Genomic DNA, 14661 nt, shown 5'->3' on the forward strand with positions numbered 1-14661 from the left:
CTCTCTCTCTCTCTCTCTCTCTCCTGCTGTTATGCCTTTCTCTTTCTCTCTTTCATCCTCTCTCGGTCTCTCTGTCTCTCTGTCTCTCTATCTCTGTCTCTGTCTCTGTCTCTCTCTTTGTTTCTGTGGACAAGTTGGAACTACCAAGTGTATTTCATCGAGGTCGAAAGGAGTGACAATTGATTACCAAGCGTGATGATTCGAGACGGCAAGCCTTGCCCATATGAGAGCGCGCTCCAGGGAATGTGTTGATGTTAATCCTTGAGGCTGTGCCCACGTCGCTAACGGCACTGGCCGATGGAAATGAGGTTGGACTGAGAGTCTGAGGGAGAAAAAAAAAAAATAGGTGTACTTGATGTGAAGTCGATTGTGAGATGGCCAAACAGCCACACTGGGCAGCGGAGCAGCACGCCAAGAATCATGAGAGATTGTGTGACCGGGAAACAGACGACTCACGATCATGTCAGGAACACGCAGCTATTGGATATCACACGGGCTGCCGCCTTCTTCAAACGAAACTGCTCGAAGTGCATGCTTTATCGGCGTAGCAACGCAAACGACACAGGGAGCATCGTCAAGAAGTCGATGCACGAGTGCCAGCGGTCGGAGCTCAACACCTCTTCGCACGTAGATGATCGAGCCAGAATCACCACCTTGAGCAACACGCTCCATGGCACCTTGACCCGGATCCAGGGTGAAAAAGTACTGGTTTGCGTAGAGAGGCTCACCGGCTGGTACATTCTCGCTCAATTCGCCAACATCACGGACGTGTGTTGGACCGGGCACGACCTCTCGAACGCAGCCAATGCCAGCGAGCAGTGTGATCGGTACGCCAAAGCCAACAGGGCCCGACGTGCGACCAAATAGCACAATTGAACTTCCTTCTTCGAATACGGAATCCAAGGTGGCAGGCTCGTTGATCACGCGTAGCTACCGACCAATCACATCAGACCCCACTCCCTGCTCGCGCAGGAGAGGGCAGTCGTCAGTTTCAATTTCAGGTATGGAAAAAAGCCGTCCTCATCCGTCAGAGCCCGTTCGGGATCCTCGAGGCGGAGCAACGCCACGTCCACGGATGTGGGCGGTTGCAACCGTTTGCCAAGCCCCGCTTGTTCACCGGCTATCCATTGCAGATCTGTGAACTTGGCAACTTGGGAAAATAATGTGAATCGATCGGTGACAGAAGGAACAGTGGCAGGTGCACCCACCACCCGATCTTCAGCGCTCTCGAACAACACGTGATCGCAAGTGAGTGCGTACACGCCGCCGTTTGGTCCACGGAAAAGACCGCCAATTGTGCCTGGCCGGCTTTCACCTCGCTTTCCGACCGACGACCCGGGGTACACTTGAGCCCTCCAGTCTTCATCCAGCCCGCGGTACCGAGCCCAATCTGAAGGACCACTTGCCTTTCGCACACTGCCAGTCCGCACCTCCACAGGCAAGCCACACAAGCGCTTGGGCAGACAGGCCTCGCCCTCTGGGCACAGGCCTTTGCACCATACATAAACAACAGTGACGAGTTCGGGCGGTATGTCGTCTCGCACGCGTACACCAGGCCGCACGCATGTCACCCACGAGTGCTCGTACATGCATTGCTGCACCTCGGGGAGGTTCCACTCCCTCGAGGCCTCGGCGGCCTGCTCGGGAGTCATGATGCCAAGGCAGCTTGTGGACATTTCCGACGGCTGTTCAGGAAGCACATGAAGGGGAAGCCGGCACAACTCGCTGGAAGCACGCCAAATCGCATATCCTGCCTCAACCTGTGCAAGGCTGAGGATGGGCACAACACAGAGTGCCACCGAACGACCTTTGTCCAGGTCGCGTGCTAAACGCACAATTGGATCTGGCAGCTTTGCAGCGCCGCCATTATTACGAAGCCTCAGCCACGGGAAGCGATCGACCGGCAAACCTGTATGTTCTGGCTCAATAAAAACCCCGGATTGATCGCGAAGAGCCATGCGAAGGCGACGATGCAGCGATGCCCTCGGGGCTGAGGTGTCGGTAGTTTTGGCCAATGCGTCTTGGACATGCAAATTGGCAGCCTTTACCAGCTTCGATGGCTGGGTCACCAACGCTTTTTTTTCAACGTTTCTCTTGATTTGCTTGGCCTCCTCCAGAGCCTTGTAAGTACCAGTTGTGCTGGGGTGCTTCTCTCCAAGCGTTGCAACTCGAATCTCCAAGACCTTGCTGTAGTACTCGAAGGCACGCTCATACTGGCCTTGACTATAGTACGCGTTGGCCATGTTGTGGTAATGTTGTCGCGGTGCTTGGATGCTGTTCACCCAGCGCGGCGAGCTGAATCTCCAGGGCTTTGCCACAGTACTCGAGGGCACGCTCGCACTGGCCCTGGCTCATGCACACGTTGCCCAGGTTGTGGTAGGTGGCCGCCATATCAGGATGCTTATCTCCAAGCGTTGCAACTCGAATCTCCAAGACCTTGCTGTAGTACTCGAGGGCACGCTCGTATTGGCCTTGGCTATAGTACGCGTTGCCCATGTTGTGATAAGTTGTTGCGGTGCTTGGATGTTGCTCACCCAGCGCGGCGAGCTGAATCTCCAGGGCTTTGCCACAGTACTCGAGGGCACGCTCGCACTGGCCCTGGCTCATGCACACGTTGGCCAGGTTGTGGTAGGTGGCCGCCATATCAGGATGCTTATCTCCAAGCGTTGCCACCTGGACCTCCAAGACCTTGCTGTAGTACTCGAGGGCACGCTCATACTGGCCTTGGCTATAGTACGCGTTGCCCATGTTGTGGTAGGTTGTCGCCGTGTCAGGATGCTTATCTCCAAGCGTTGCAACTCGAATCTCCAAGACCTTGTTGTAGTACTTGAGGGCACGCTCATACTGGCCTTGGCTGTAGTACGCGTTGCCCATGTTGTGATAGGTTGTTGCGGTGCTTGGATGTTGCTCACCCGGCGCGGCGAGCTGAATCTCCAGGGCTTTGTCACAGTACTCGAGGGCACGCTCGCACTGGCTTTGGCTATGGGACACCAGATTGGAATCTGAAAGAGGTGGGCAGAGCAGGTCAGCTGGGCATGAAGAGGTGGCGCGAGTGGGGAGGGGCAGGGCCCACAGTGGCCCGTACCGGCAACTGGAGTCGTCAAGTCCACCAGAGATTTTCTCTGACGCTGCCTCTCACCTGTGGAGTCATCGCCCCCCTGCCCTTGGCGGCTGGAACATCCCTCCATCGTGCTGCTGCAGCTGATTGAAGCAAAACTCTCGGACCGGAAAATGTGTTCTAACTCATACAAGCAGCGTCATCGGTCCGAAGAGTTACACACGTTTCATTTCAAACGAAGAAATGCTTTCGGTGTCATTTTGTACTTCCCAAACCAATTCCATCGGTTGCTGTTGCATGCAGGCTCAGTCTCCCAAGGCACAGCCGAGCTCATTGCAAAAGCTAGCGCACCATGGCACCAAACACAAAGAACGCCAAGAAGATGAGCAAGAACAAGAGCCAAGCGACGGTTTTGCAAAAAGGGACGAACGAAACCGGAAAGAGTACGTTCTTAGTCGGCGCTCACCAAGCTCCTCGACCAAAATCAGAATCATGAGGAGGCAGACGCGAGCCAGGTTGGCGGCTCGGAAGGAAAAGACGAACAAGAACCTCAAAAGACGGCGAGAATCTCGGGTACGCACAAGACAGCGGTCGCCCGGCCCAAGCGGATGTACGAAGCCAAAGACGAGAGGTCCTTGGCGAATCATTACGGGGGGACCCAAGCCGGAGGGCACATGTGATGGATGTGGCCACGTGGTGAGAGCTACCGGAACGAGTGAGTGGCGCACCTCCAGCACGGTCTCAACACGCAAGTCATGGAGGCGTGGCACAAGCTGTCGCCAAAGCGGTTTTCCGAGTGGTGCGAGATGACGGGGAGCGTTACGTCGCTCCTGAGGACAGTGACAGGAGCGCAGACAGAGTATCGCAAGCCATCATGCAATGCATATGGCGGAGCGGATCGGGACGTGGTCCCAGGCACAAATGGCGTCGGTGGGGGGGCATGCGCTAACCCCAAACACCACTTAATCTGAAGCTGCCGGGCCTGCATGGAGGTATTCTGTCTGTTATGATTTCAAGGGCCACGGCTGTGGGCGGGCCAAGTGTAGTGCTGCCGCACGTGTGGAAGTGTACAGGACGCAGCGATGCTGTCTCATCTGTACTTGCTGCTGTAGCCAAAATTCGTACGTCTTGGGGGCTCCATTTTTATTGGCCTCTGCTCCTTGCGACAGCAAATTTTTGTCGGCCAGTGCATGCCTCCCGAAACGCAATGGCTCACCGTGGTGGCGACACACCAAGAAAACCTTTCCAAGATAATGTCCCGTATCTCATCAAACAGCGATCAAATGTTTTGCTTTGAGGCTCCAAGCTCTGCTTGCACCCCTTCATCCTTGAGGGCCCCATACTGAGGGCAACCAATTTTCGCGAGTCCATGATTAATTTGTGGAAGGCCTCACCACTAGAGCAGCACTCAGATGACATCCCACCTTGTCCGGATCAGCCTGAAAGTGGCCGACGAGGAACCCGCTGATTTGCCTCTGTCAATGCCTTGATAAAACTCGAAATCAAGATTGAGATTGTCAAATTGACATTGGGCTGGAATGAATTGATGCTATTCTTGTCTCGCCCAGTCAGGCAATAAGGAGAGGTAGCACTGCTTTGGCATCGAGGGTTCAAGCCTCGAGGCGGTCTTCCAGAAACTCCGTAATCGTGTCGGTGTCCCAGCTCTCAATGTTCAGTTCCTCTGCCATCTCTCCATCAGCGTTGAAGAGCTGCAGGCGCGGCGGCGCCAGATGCTTGTGCACGTGCTTCAGGTTCTTAAACATTGATTTGCGCTCACCATCCACGAAAGCTAAGGGGCAAATGGAAGTTGCGGTGATACGTGAGCACAAGGCAGAGCAAGTCGGATCATCAAGACAGCCAAGAACCGGAGATCATGCCCAAGCAAGCAGGAGCTGGCTGGCCAGCTCGTCGTGTTATTACGTGGCCAGTTTGCGACCACGGGTGGCAACTCACGGGCAATCTGTGGGAACGCTCGCAGCTTGCAGTTGCACATTTCCAAGATGGCCCGAGGATACTTGGTGACCTGCGGTGCCACGAGGTGAATGGCCGCGTGTTCTGTCTGGCTCGAGAGGTGGACGACTCGTGCCCCTATTAAATGTCTTTACGTACCTGGCCCTGCGTCATGCCGTCATCTTGGCAGCATGCACTACAAGCCTCGCTGAGAACTTCGAGCTCAAACTTTGGCAGCAACTGTGTCTCGGCCAGCGACATGTGTATCAATCAGACACCAAACAGACATCCACCGACATTCTCCAAAGCGGGACGCAGCGATGAGGCGGCTCGAACCTGACAACTGCTACACACAAGTCCCTCCGTAAAGCCTGCCTCAGAGCACTGCACCACGCTCCAACGATTGGCGCTTGATGCGCCATTGGCACCGCTCTGTACGCCCCAGACTGAGGCCAAGAGCACCTAAACGTCACCCCACCCCGGTTTGGCCCATGAAACAACTTCGAGAAAAACAACATACACACACTCGAGGCTCACACAGCCCAGCACCTTACCAGCACCACAAGGCCAGACGCTCCCAGTGTGACCGCCATGCTCCCTTGTAACCCTTGTCGTCGGTTGACTCCGCTAAATCACCAAGTCAAGTGCTATCGCTCGCTGCTCTCCGCTGGCTGCCAAGTCAGGAGGTCACTGGGCACCAACCGTGTTGCCGCGCCTCAGAAAAGGGCTTCAAAATGAAATTGGATGACATTTCATCTTCCGACGATTTGTCTGACATATTTGGGCGGGGAAAAAGCGCCTGGTGTTGTCGACAATTCAGAAACCAAAAGTGCGTGGTGCTGCTGCTGCATTTGCACAGTGACTCCTTGTCCGGCAGCATTCGCTTTCGATGAGTTTTTGGTGGCATTTCATTCTTGACTTTGTGGCAGGGCTCGGTACATCGGCAGTGAAGATCGATGTTGCGCTCAAGCACTCGGCACCCGACGCGATCAGCGCGGATTGCTGCGATGCGTCACAACCAAGCAAAATCCTTGGCTCAGGCGCCCAAGCCTGCCACCAAGCCCAAGCCTGCCACCAAGCCCAAGCCTGCCACCAAGCCCAAGCCTGCCACCAAGCCCAAGCCTGCCACCAAGCCCAAGCCTGCCACCAAGCCCAAGTCTGTCACCAAGCCCAAGCCTGCCACCAAGCCCAAGCCTGCCACCAAGCCCAAGTCTGCAAACAAGGCCAAGCCAGCCTCCAGCCATGGGTCACCAACAAAAACACTGCAGCTTCTGTCAGCGCCACCAATCAAGGAGTGCCGCAACCTTGAAGCCGATTTGCTCCGCTACAGCACCACTCCAGCGACTGCCGGCGCTACACCACAGCCATTCCAAGACAGCGAGGAGACGTATGCTGACGGCACTCAGCGAACCTGCTGGGCATGCCACGAACCGGGCCATGTGCTCCTGTGTGATGCCTGCCACAATGTCATGCATTTGAGCTGCGCGGGCGTGCATGTGAATGAAGCACAAACCCTCAAAATCTGGAAGTGTGGAGCGTGTGATCGAGCCACCTGGCTTCAACGCCTGCAAAGCATGCAAGCAGCAACAAAGAAGCAGCCGCCGCAGCTTCCTCCTTGTTCGTCCCCAGCCGTGGACGGACGATTGGAGCCGAATCCGCACACGCCCAAACGAGCAAAGCTTGCACACAAGGTGGCTCGCAAGTTGGAACCAAGCCCAGTCAAGATCCATCTATGGCTGTCCAAGACCGACCTCTTGCCCAGCATGATTCCACCCCGTTCAGAGGAAAGTATGCAGCAGCTCAACCCCAAGCTTCATGTTGCTCTGAAGCGCTGTGGATGCTCCGTCCAGACCCTTCTACCCCAATTGCTCCAACATATTTTGATCCGGTAAGCCTAGCATGAGTACATTGTATCAGCTGCTGAAACTCTTGCTTGGTGAAGGAGCTATGTCCACACGTTGACATAACCTCGTGGCCTAGGTCACAAGGAAGCACGCAGACCCAGCCACATGACCAAGAATTGCAATTCTCTGGACTTGCATGGCAAGCGGTCTGTTTACCTTTTTGCCGACACGGGCTGCTTTGTTTTGTCTGATGATTTGCGCTCACATACTAGGTCAAAGCACCGCTAGCTCAATTAACAATCGCGAATAGGCCCTTTCGTTTTGTTTAGCAGCACCACAATCCCAGCGTGCAAGTCATTTCGTCACAGAGTCGATCCAAACCTTAATTTTCGGTGTGCACGGCTTTCTCCTTCACTTGTTACGGGAGTGCAAACAACACGACCACACTTATTCCCCCCATGCTTTTTCAGCGTGCTTGAATCGGCCTTTGCAACGCTGCCATGAGCACGAGCAGCGCACGGCACAGTTTGCACGGCTTCTGCAGAACACGACAAGAATGTGCCCTCCACAGGTTGAGGCGAACGACCTCGATGAACTGCTTCCTCTTCAACTTGGTAAGGCTTTGGCAAGATGACCAGCGCTGTGTGTGACACCAAGCTCACTGGTTATCGTAAACCCCACCTACAGTGGCCACGCACTGTCAAATGGATGGGCTTGCCCTTGCTACCCCACAGCCTGCTTCACAAATTGCCATCGATGAGCGTGCTTCCAACACCACAGGTGCTTGCTTCTCTTGCAAATGCCCAGATGCTTGAATGCTGTTAGAGGCGCAACCATCTTCTGCAAACGGGCTCACCACTTTGCTTGCGCCAGCAGACACGTCTGCCAAGCGGCGCAGCCAAGAACTCTTACTGATTGAGCTTCTCAAGCCATTGCCACTGCTCACCCAGTTGGCTCTCAGTCAGCCAAGTCCTGGCAGCACACGCTTGTTGCTCCAAACATTGTCGACCGTTACGTGTAGGTCCTATCATTCCGGCCTCGTTGTACAAGTGGCGCACTTAATCTGCGTCTCACTTCTCCCTCCATTAGACCAAGGACTGGCCGTTGAGAAAGTTCCTTCGCCTTGCTTGCAAGCTCAACTCATTAGCATCATCGATCGACTTTTGGCCGCCCTTCTGAGTGCAGGTAGCTGGCGATTGCTGTCTTCCTTGCATCTGATCATGATACGGGCCGCGTGCTCATGACTTTTGTTGAATGACGTAGAAGTCGAGCAAGGACGAGCCCCACTCAAACAGAGCATCGCCTTTTCCGGACTTTGTATGTAAAGTGCCGACTTTTTGCGCTTTTGCATATTGCCCACACTCACAACGCAGAGCCTGCCCTCGCATCGACTTTTGCTACATGCCTGCTGACTACTGCCGGGGAGGGTGTCCTCAACTGCAACGTCCTAGGCAAGATGTGTGAACATGTAACAGCTGCTCGTTTTGTGCTGGAGCGTCTCATTCCACCGTTGCAGCAGAAGACGCAGCAATTTGCTTCCACGGCCCGTAAGTCCCTGGCACTCTCGCAGCAAAAAATGAAGTGTCTGGCAGCCCGGTCGCGTTTTGCTGCTTTGTAGTTTGCCAGCGTTTTCGCCACATTCATGATACGGCCCCGTGGGACCAGTGCAACACGGACGAGATCGCGTAGGCCTCATTGCCCTCTTGGAGACACTGCGAGCCGCTACGCAGCATCAAAGACAGCTCTTTGTAGCTCAAGGTGTGGCCATAAAAAATCCGCCTTGACGGTCAAATGACGGCACCTACTCATGTATCTCGTTGGCATTCAGGAAGTACAGTCGGGGAAAGCATTGGCGATGCATTGCGCCTGGTCGAGATTTTGGGAAATGACGAGACTTTGACTCGACGTGCGCCGCTTACCGCCTTGCTAATCGCGGACTGCACATGGCAACTGCAAATGTGCTTGAGGAATGATGCAACAACCGACAAAATCGAAACAAGCGGATAGGAGCACCAAGTGCTGCAAACAGTGATCGAAAGAGCTTAGATTCTCGACAGTCCGGTACATACAAACAATAATGACGCACACAACACAAACAACACACGATGACCCAGCGAAAAAGCAAACCAAAATCTTACACAACACAATGAGGGTCAACAGCACCTACGACGACATGATGCCGCACAACGCATCATCACTCAACACGACAACACAGTTCATTGGACGTTGATTGGTGCCACGCCTGACCAGCTTTACAAGACGACTTGGGACGAGCTGGATGACAAAGACTAGCACAGCACGATAGATAAAAAAAGGCACTGATGGACTAGGAGTCTATGCCTGAGAGGCATGGGTCACGCTAGGAACCAGCTCCGGTCCTGTCGTGGGCGACGCCGCCAGCGGTGTCGCCGTCACTGAGGGTCCACTGGAACCAGCAGTAGAGCCTGCAGGGGGGCTAGAGAGATACACTACGCTTTGGTAGCGGGGGAGATGCGTCGTCATCATGGGCACAAAGGGTGGACCCATGTTGGGCTGCTGTGGAGCGTAGCCTGAGATGGGTATGGGATAACCAGGCATGGTCGGTAGGTAGTGCACGGGACCTGGCCAAAGGTGGGCGGGACTTGCGCCTGGACCTGCACCCGTCATAGGACCGGCTGGTGTAGCGTACGGTGTATGCCACCCGTAGGCCATGCTTGATCCAGGCAGAGATTGGGGACCCGTGGTGGCCGCCACAGTACCGCTACCAGCAGCCCCCATTGCCATGCCTTGAGTTGGAGCGTAAGGCATGGCTGATGCCAGGAGCAAAGGTGGCTGACCACTGTAGTCCATAAAAGCCGGGTCTCGCGGGCCAGGGACTAGATATGTTCCAGCAGACGCCACCCCCGGCATGGTGCTCATTTTAGGAGGAGCATAGCCGTCTGTAGCCATGTAGCTTGTATATCCACCCTGTCGTTGGGTGTGTGCCATTTAAGTGAGTCATGGAGAACAATTTTGGCTGTATGAAAGCGGTCTGGCGATGGATGGAAAGCAGAAATGCTACAGACCTTGTCGAAGAAGGATTTGGACGTTGGCAGCGTTAACCCAGGCGAGCTAGGGTGTGACGATGAGGTCGTTGACATGCGGCGTTGTACGCTCCTATAGTCAACATGAGACCATAGCAGGCGGCGTCAACGGAGTCTTGCTTTCAGCCAGCGCTGCTAGACCCAAGATGTTTTTTTTTTCTGCATGTATGGCACATACTTTGAGTCTCGCGCTGGACTGATGTGCAATGGGCGAGCGGGATCCCAGCCGGGCTGGTTATTGAGCCTCAATGCCTTTTCCTTGGCAGCGTCGGTGCTAAAGCGCAGAAAGCCATACCCCCGAGTCCGGCCGTCGCCATGATACACGACTAACATGCCAATCGAGCAGTGATGACATCAGGAATGGCATGGTAAAGGAAAAAGCGTAATTGCCACACGGCTTACTTTTAGCGTGCTCAAAGCCTTCGCATTGCTCGCGAAAGAAGTTCTGCACCGATGAATGCGTGAAAGCATAACAGAACAACCAGATAAGCCAGGTGTTTGATAGCGTTGAGAATGGGGGAAGAATGTTGACAAGCAAGAGGTGGTGACGCACACAGAGCATTTCCTCCGAGTCATCTTGGATAAGGCCCTCAATGTGCAGCCGGGGAAACTTGGGGGTGTCGTCACCATCGGTGATGGACGGCCGCAAGAAGAAGACGCGACTCTGATCAGCAAAAGTAAGACAAGTGTGAGTTTTTGAAGGAATCAAGGCAGAATCAATCATAGGCATTGCGTGTGGTGGCGTGACCAACGGCGACCGTGGACAAGTCGCGGATAGCCCTTCATAGATCAGCAAGCGACGATTGAGCATGTCGAGCCTGGTGGAATGTAGAGATGCACTCACCGGAAGGCTCTGAGGGATGCACTTGCGACCAGAGAGTGCTTGACGCGCCTGTCGGGCCTCTTGTTCCGATGCAAAAGTGATGAATGCAAATCCTCGGCTTCTAAGTGATTGAAGGGAGACGAATGAGCATCGCGTGATCAACCCGAGTCGATTGGCATGAGTACGTGATGCATGGTATGAAGCAACGCACGAGCCATTGGATCGCTTGACAATGGCGAGTTTGATGGGAGTGTACCCGCACTCCTCAAAAGCTCGTTGCAAGAAGCCCTCGGTCCAACGCGGCTCAATCTATGACGTGCAATCCATGAGCGCACCACGGTGAAAAGGAGTGTATGCATGATTTGTGTGAGTGAGTTAGGCTTTGTTCCAATGAAGCGAGGGGGAAGTTGGAAAAGAAAGGAGGCAAGGCGTACATCTCCCATCCAAATAGTCGAGGCATCATTTTGGATCGGGCGCTGTGGTACTCGTGACAAGTGACTTGGGCTGGCAAAGACACGATGTTCAGAATGAACGTTGGCTGCAGTGGCGTCGGTCATGGCATCCGCTTCGTTACTGTCAGTTTTAAACTGAATGTGCAGAGCGGTTCGCAGCCCTGACTCGATCTGTTGAACCGATGCATCTGCCATCTCGTTTGGTGTTTGAGCTGCGGTAGAAGCTGAAGAGGTGCTGATTGTTGGTCCTGCAGAGGGTTTTTGGGCACTTGGGTCACCGGTGCGGGAGGCGCTGGTCGATTGAGCAGCCATACTGGCGAACCAATTGACTTGCGCAGTTGATCATGGGGTGGGGGATCTGTTCAGCGTGAAGCAAAGTTGTTTGTGAGTGCACAACTAACCCAAACAACGAGAGCCTATCGTGGTTTCATGGTCGGGCAAGAAGCCAAAAGAGTCACCGACTTGATGCGATGGGGATGAGCTTGATGAGATCCAAGACGACGGGCCCGTTTCCGGTGCAAGGTAACAGACAGGTTGATGTGAAGCGATTGATTGGGTGGCGTCTAAACGATAGCAGGACTGAAACGAGTGAGATGGATTGTACGCTAGTTGGGTGAGGAGGAGGGGGAGGAAGAGGAGGAAGAAGAAGAGGGGGAAGAGGGGGCTGGAGGAGGAGGAGGAAGATGCAGAGGGCCGACGGCCGGCGGAAGAGGAGCACCCGGGAGGGAAAGATGCAAGACGAAGTAGGAAATGCGACACGACGAGGGTTAAAATCAACCAAGTGGAAGAATCAAAAATTGGTGGAGAGGGATGAAACACGCAGAATCAGCGTAAAGTAATATGTGTGGATCCACACACACACACACACACACACACACACACGCAAAGACACACGCAGATCCACAAAAGGGCGACTACCATGATGTCAAGTCAAGTCAAGTCAAGAGGCCTTCAGGCGGCAAGGGAGTCAGGGGCAGTGGGTCAGGATGTGGGATGGGAAAGGCATTGGATTTGCCAAGCAACCAGAAAGAGGTGTTCCCATAGTTCATGCGGCTTATAGTCCACGGGGAAGGATCAAGAGAGACATGGTGTGGTCGAGAGCGCAGTGTATGCGTGTTGTTGTAAAAAAAGAGAAGTTGTATCGTGTTATGTAAGGTTCAAATGTGTGGGTGTTTACACAATTCAGTGTTTGTATGTTGGGGCCAAGGGCAAGCCGAGGGGTGTGGTGATGACACTTTGGGATGTCAACGTGGGCATTGGTGGGGATGGGTTGGCTTCTGGCTGCCGTCCGATGATCTGATGCACCAGAACCTCAATCCCAAAGAACATGCATAACCCAGATCTCAGGATAGCGAGGACAGGAGAAGGCAGAAGCAATCGAGTGTCAACGGGTCAACCGGTCATCCGCCAGTCAGTGGGAAAGAGTGGGATCATCACAAGGACAAGCAGTCATGGACAGGGGGGGAGGGGCGAGTTGTGTTAATGTGACGAGTAATCCGTGATTCAAACACGAAAGGTGCATGTGTGTGATCAAAGGCCAGGAGCCCCGCCGGCTTTGGTGAAGGCTGTGAGCTCCGTTGGTTTGGTGTATGTCAAAGGATTGCTGAGACTCATTGGATCGACCGCGGGACGTACCGTTGTCGTCCGAGAGTATCGTTTGCTGAGCGCGGGCCAAGGGCTGAGTGGAACCGACTGGGCAGCTGTGGGTGGATGTGGTGTGGGCACGGAAAGAAAGGCGTCGTGCGTTGCTTGAAGGAAGAACTCGGTGTTGCAGGTCGGAATGGTGACGGGGAAGTGACAAGGGAGGGGGGGGGTACGCGAGGCTGGGAGGTAAATGGCCTTGAGTGTATGCCGTTAAAAAAGTTTGTGATTCGCGGGCTGATTGGCCAGCATGAGCCGACTACTCTGCACGGATCCAATGGTTGCGCCAGGGACAGGCAATGGCAGCGAAAGTGGGGAGGATCGGCGACGTTGCAAAGGGCAGCTGGATCGGCTGAACCAACAGCAACAAGACCCCTTGTCCGAGGAAAGGACCACGAACGATCGAGATGGAGGAGTGACCGCCAAAGCGGTACCACGGCTCTCAAGAAAAGAGAGAAATGAGACTGAACCAGACACAGAGGCAGAGCAAGAAAAGGTGTGTGTGTGTGTGTGTGAGTGTGTGAGTGTGTGAGTGTGTGAGTGTGTGAGTGTGTGAGTGAGTGTGTGAGTGTATGTGTGTTTGTGTGTGTGTGTGTGTGTGTGTGTGTGTGTGTGTGTGTGGCCCGTGCCTAAGCGCCCGACTGGCTGAGAATTCAAAAAGGCTGGTGGAAAGGAAGGACGGGAAGGAAAAGACGCTTCAGGAGTGAATGAGGAGTCGAACAAGGGCAAGGTATCCTGTTTTTTTGTTCTTTTGTTCCTTTGGGAGCTTCTCTGGTTTTCCTGCTGTATGCTTGTTTCTTGACATGGGCATTCTATGCCGAAGCCGGTCGGTTGTGTCTGGTGTAGGGCCAGTCGCCGCAACGGCTCTGGTTTGGCTCGAGAACGATGAGGCTCTGGCATCTGGGCTAGTGTTCGGTGCCGGTCCAGGCAAGCGGCCGGCAGCGACACGACCGACACGACGAAATCGTTCTCCGCAGCGAGCGACCCGTGCCGTCGTTGTCGTTGACCGTGAAGCTGTTTTGGATGGGTTTTATCGGGGAGTTGTGGGTTCTGGTTGGGTGAGGCAGGACATCATCAGCAACGAGAAAACCAACCCCGAAATTGAGATGATAAATCTCTTGTCAAAGAGTGACAGGAGTAGGGATGGGGAGAGGGTGACGATGATGTAAAGGGAATCTTCAACCATTTCCCCTACAGCAGGAGCAGGAAGGAGCAGCCTGTGCACATGTACCATTCGTTGCCGTTTTCCTCCAAGTGCAAGGGATGATAATGATGATAATGATGGGTGTGGGTTGTGATGGGCTTGGGCGAGGGTGGAATGTGGGCTTTTACCTTTCAAGCACTTGAAACCACGACGGCCCGGGTGGATGGGTGCTTGGGTGACGAAACTCACGTTGAGGTGGAACAGATAGATGGTGTGGGTCTCGTGGGTATATCCTGCAGCAGGAGGATAAGTGTATCAAAATGATGACGGCCCTGCCGGCAGCCTGCCAGATTGCGTCCAGAAACTGTTTGACAGAGTTGTTATACAAGTACGTGTTCATGCGTTCTCAGTCGCCTCTGCTTGAGAATGGCAAGGCGGAGAAGAAGAAGTGCCGATCCGGCCTTGCAGTCCATCAACTTCGAACCGGCGCGGTACATGCGCGTGATCCACACGCCGTGCCAGGGTACAAAAATCAGAAAAACACGTGTCGGGTTGGGCGACATCGCGAGTCCAAGGCGCCAAACACATGCACGTCGTGTTTTGTCAGAGGGGGCATGTGTCCAAGTTTTAGTCAAAGGGAGGGGCTCTTGTCTTGTCGTGTGACTTTGCTGATTTACACTCGGCGCC

General features: G+C 54.3%; 5 protein-coding genes across 5 annotated transcripts; 2 read left to right on the forward strand and 3 right to left on the reverse strand.

The window, feature by feature from the left end:
• Positions 1–420: 420 nt before the first annotated feature.
• MONBRDRAFT_7022 (uncharacterized protein) lies at positions 421–867 on the forward strand (the record flags this gene model as incomplete). The annotated part of the gene is made up of 1 exon (XM_001744428.1): positions 421–867. One exon carries the CDS (start codon positions 421–423, stop codon positions 865–867), a length of 447 nt encoding a protein of 148 aa, XP_001744480.1.
• A 1422-nt stretch (positions 868–2289) lies between these two features.
• On the reverse strand, positions 2290–2811 carry MONBRDRAFT_2766 (uncharacterized protein; the record flags this gene model as incomplete). Its single annotated transcript, XM_001744616.1, has 1 exon — positions 2290–2811. A coding segment is annotated over one exon (522 nt), but the record flags the coding sequence as incomplete, so codon positions are not given.
• Positions 2812–4022: 1211 nt separating this feature from the next.
• On the reverse strand, positions 4023–5736 carry MONBRDRAFT_18443 (uncharacterized protein). The gene is made up of 6 exons (XM_001744617.1): positions 5711–5736; positions 5563–5635; positions 5345–5470; positions 5168–5248; positions 5012–5081; positions 4023–4847 (listed from the first exon to the last, which is right to left on the reverse strand). Exons 2-6 carry the CDS (start codon positions 5599–5601, stop codon positions 4669–4671), a joined length of 495 nt encoding a protein of 164 aa, XP_001744669.1. The 5' UTR covers positions 5602–5635; positions 5711–5736; the 3' UTR covers positions 4023–4668.
• Positions 5737–6015: 279 nt separating this feature from the next.
• On the forward strand, positions 6016–6900 carry MONBRDRAFT_24193 (uncharacterized protein; the record flags this gene model as incomplete). The annotated part of the gene is made up of 1 exon (XM_001744429.1): positions 6016–6900. One exon carries the CDS (start codon positions 6016–6018, stop codon positions 6898–6900), a length of 885 nt encoding a protein of 294 aa, XP_001744481.1.
• A 2286-nt stretch (positions 6901–9186) lies between these two features.
• On the reverse strand, positions 9187–11501 carry MONBRDRAFT_24194 (uncharacterized protein; the record flags this gene model as incomplete). The annotated part of the gene is made up of 7 exons (XM_001744618.1): positions 9187–9798; positions 9897–9987; positions 10093–10240; positions 10317–10578; positions 10759–10858; positions 10949–11046; positions 11172–11501. 7 exons carry the CDS (start codon positions 11499–11501, stop codon positions 9187–9189), a joined length of 1641 nt encoding a protein of 546 aa, XP_001744670.1.
• Between the last annotated feature and the right edge of the window lie 3160 nt (positions 11502–14661).

The sequence above is a fragment of the Monosiga brevicollis genome, genomic scaffold, assembly GCF_000002865.3.
Source record: "Monosiga brevicollis MX1 MONBRscaffold_6 genomic scaffold, whole genome shotgun sequence".
In the NCBI taxonomy this organism is placed as follows: Eukaryota; class Choanoflagellata; order Craspedida; family Salpingoecidae; genus Monosiga; species Monosiga brevicollis.

Bases quoted from the DNA above. Each gene is read 5' to 3' on its own strand.
- MONBRDRAFT_18443 (XM_001744617.1), bottom strand. From the start codon at position 5,601: ATGGCGGTCACACTGGGAGCGTCTGGCCTTGTGGTGCTG. The intron at 5,471-5,562 runs GTAAGGTGCTGG...GGTGACGTTTAG, and splicing joins CGTCTGGCCTTGTGGTGCTG to GTGCTCTTGGCCTCAGTCTG. The intron at 4,848-5,011 runs GTGAGTTGCCAC...TTTGCCCCTTAG, and splicing joins AGCGTTCCCACAGATTGCCC to CTTTCGTGGATGGTGAGCGC.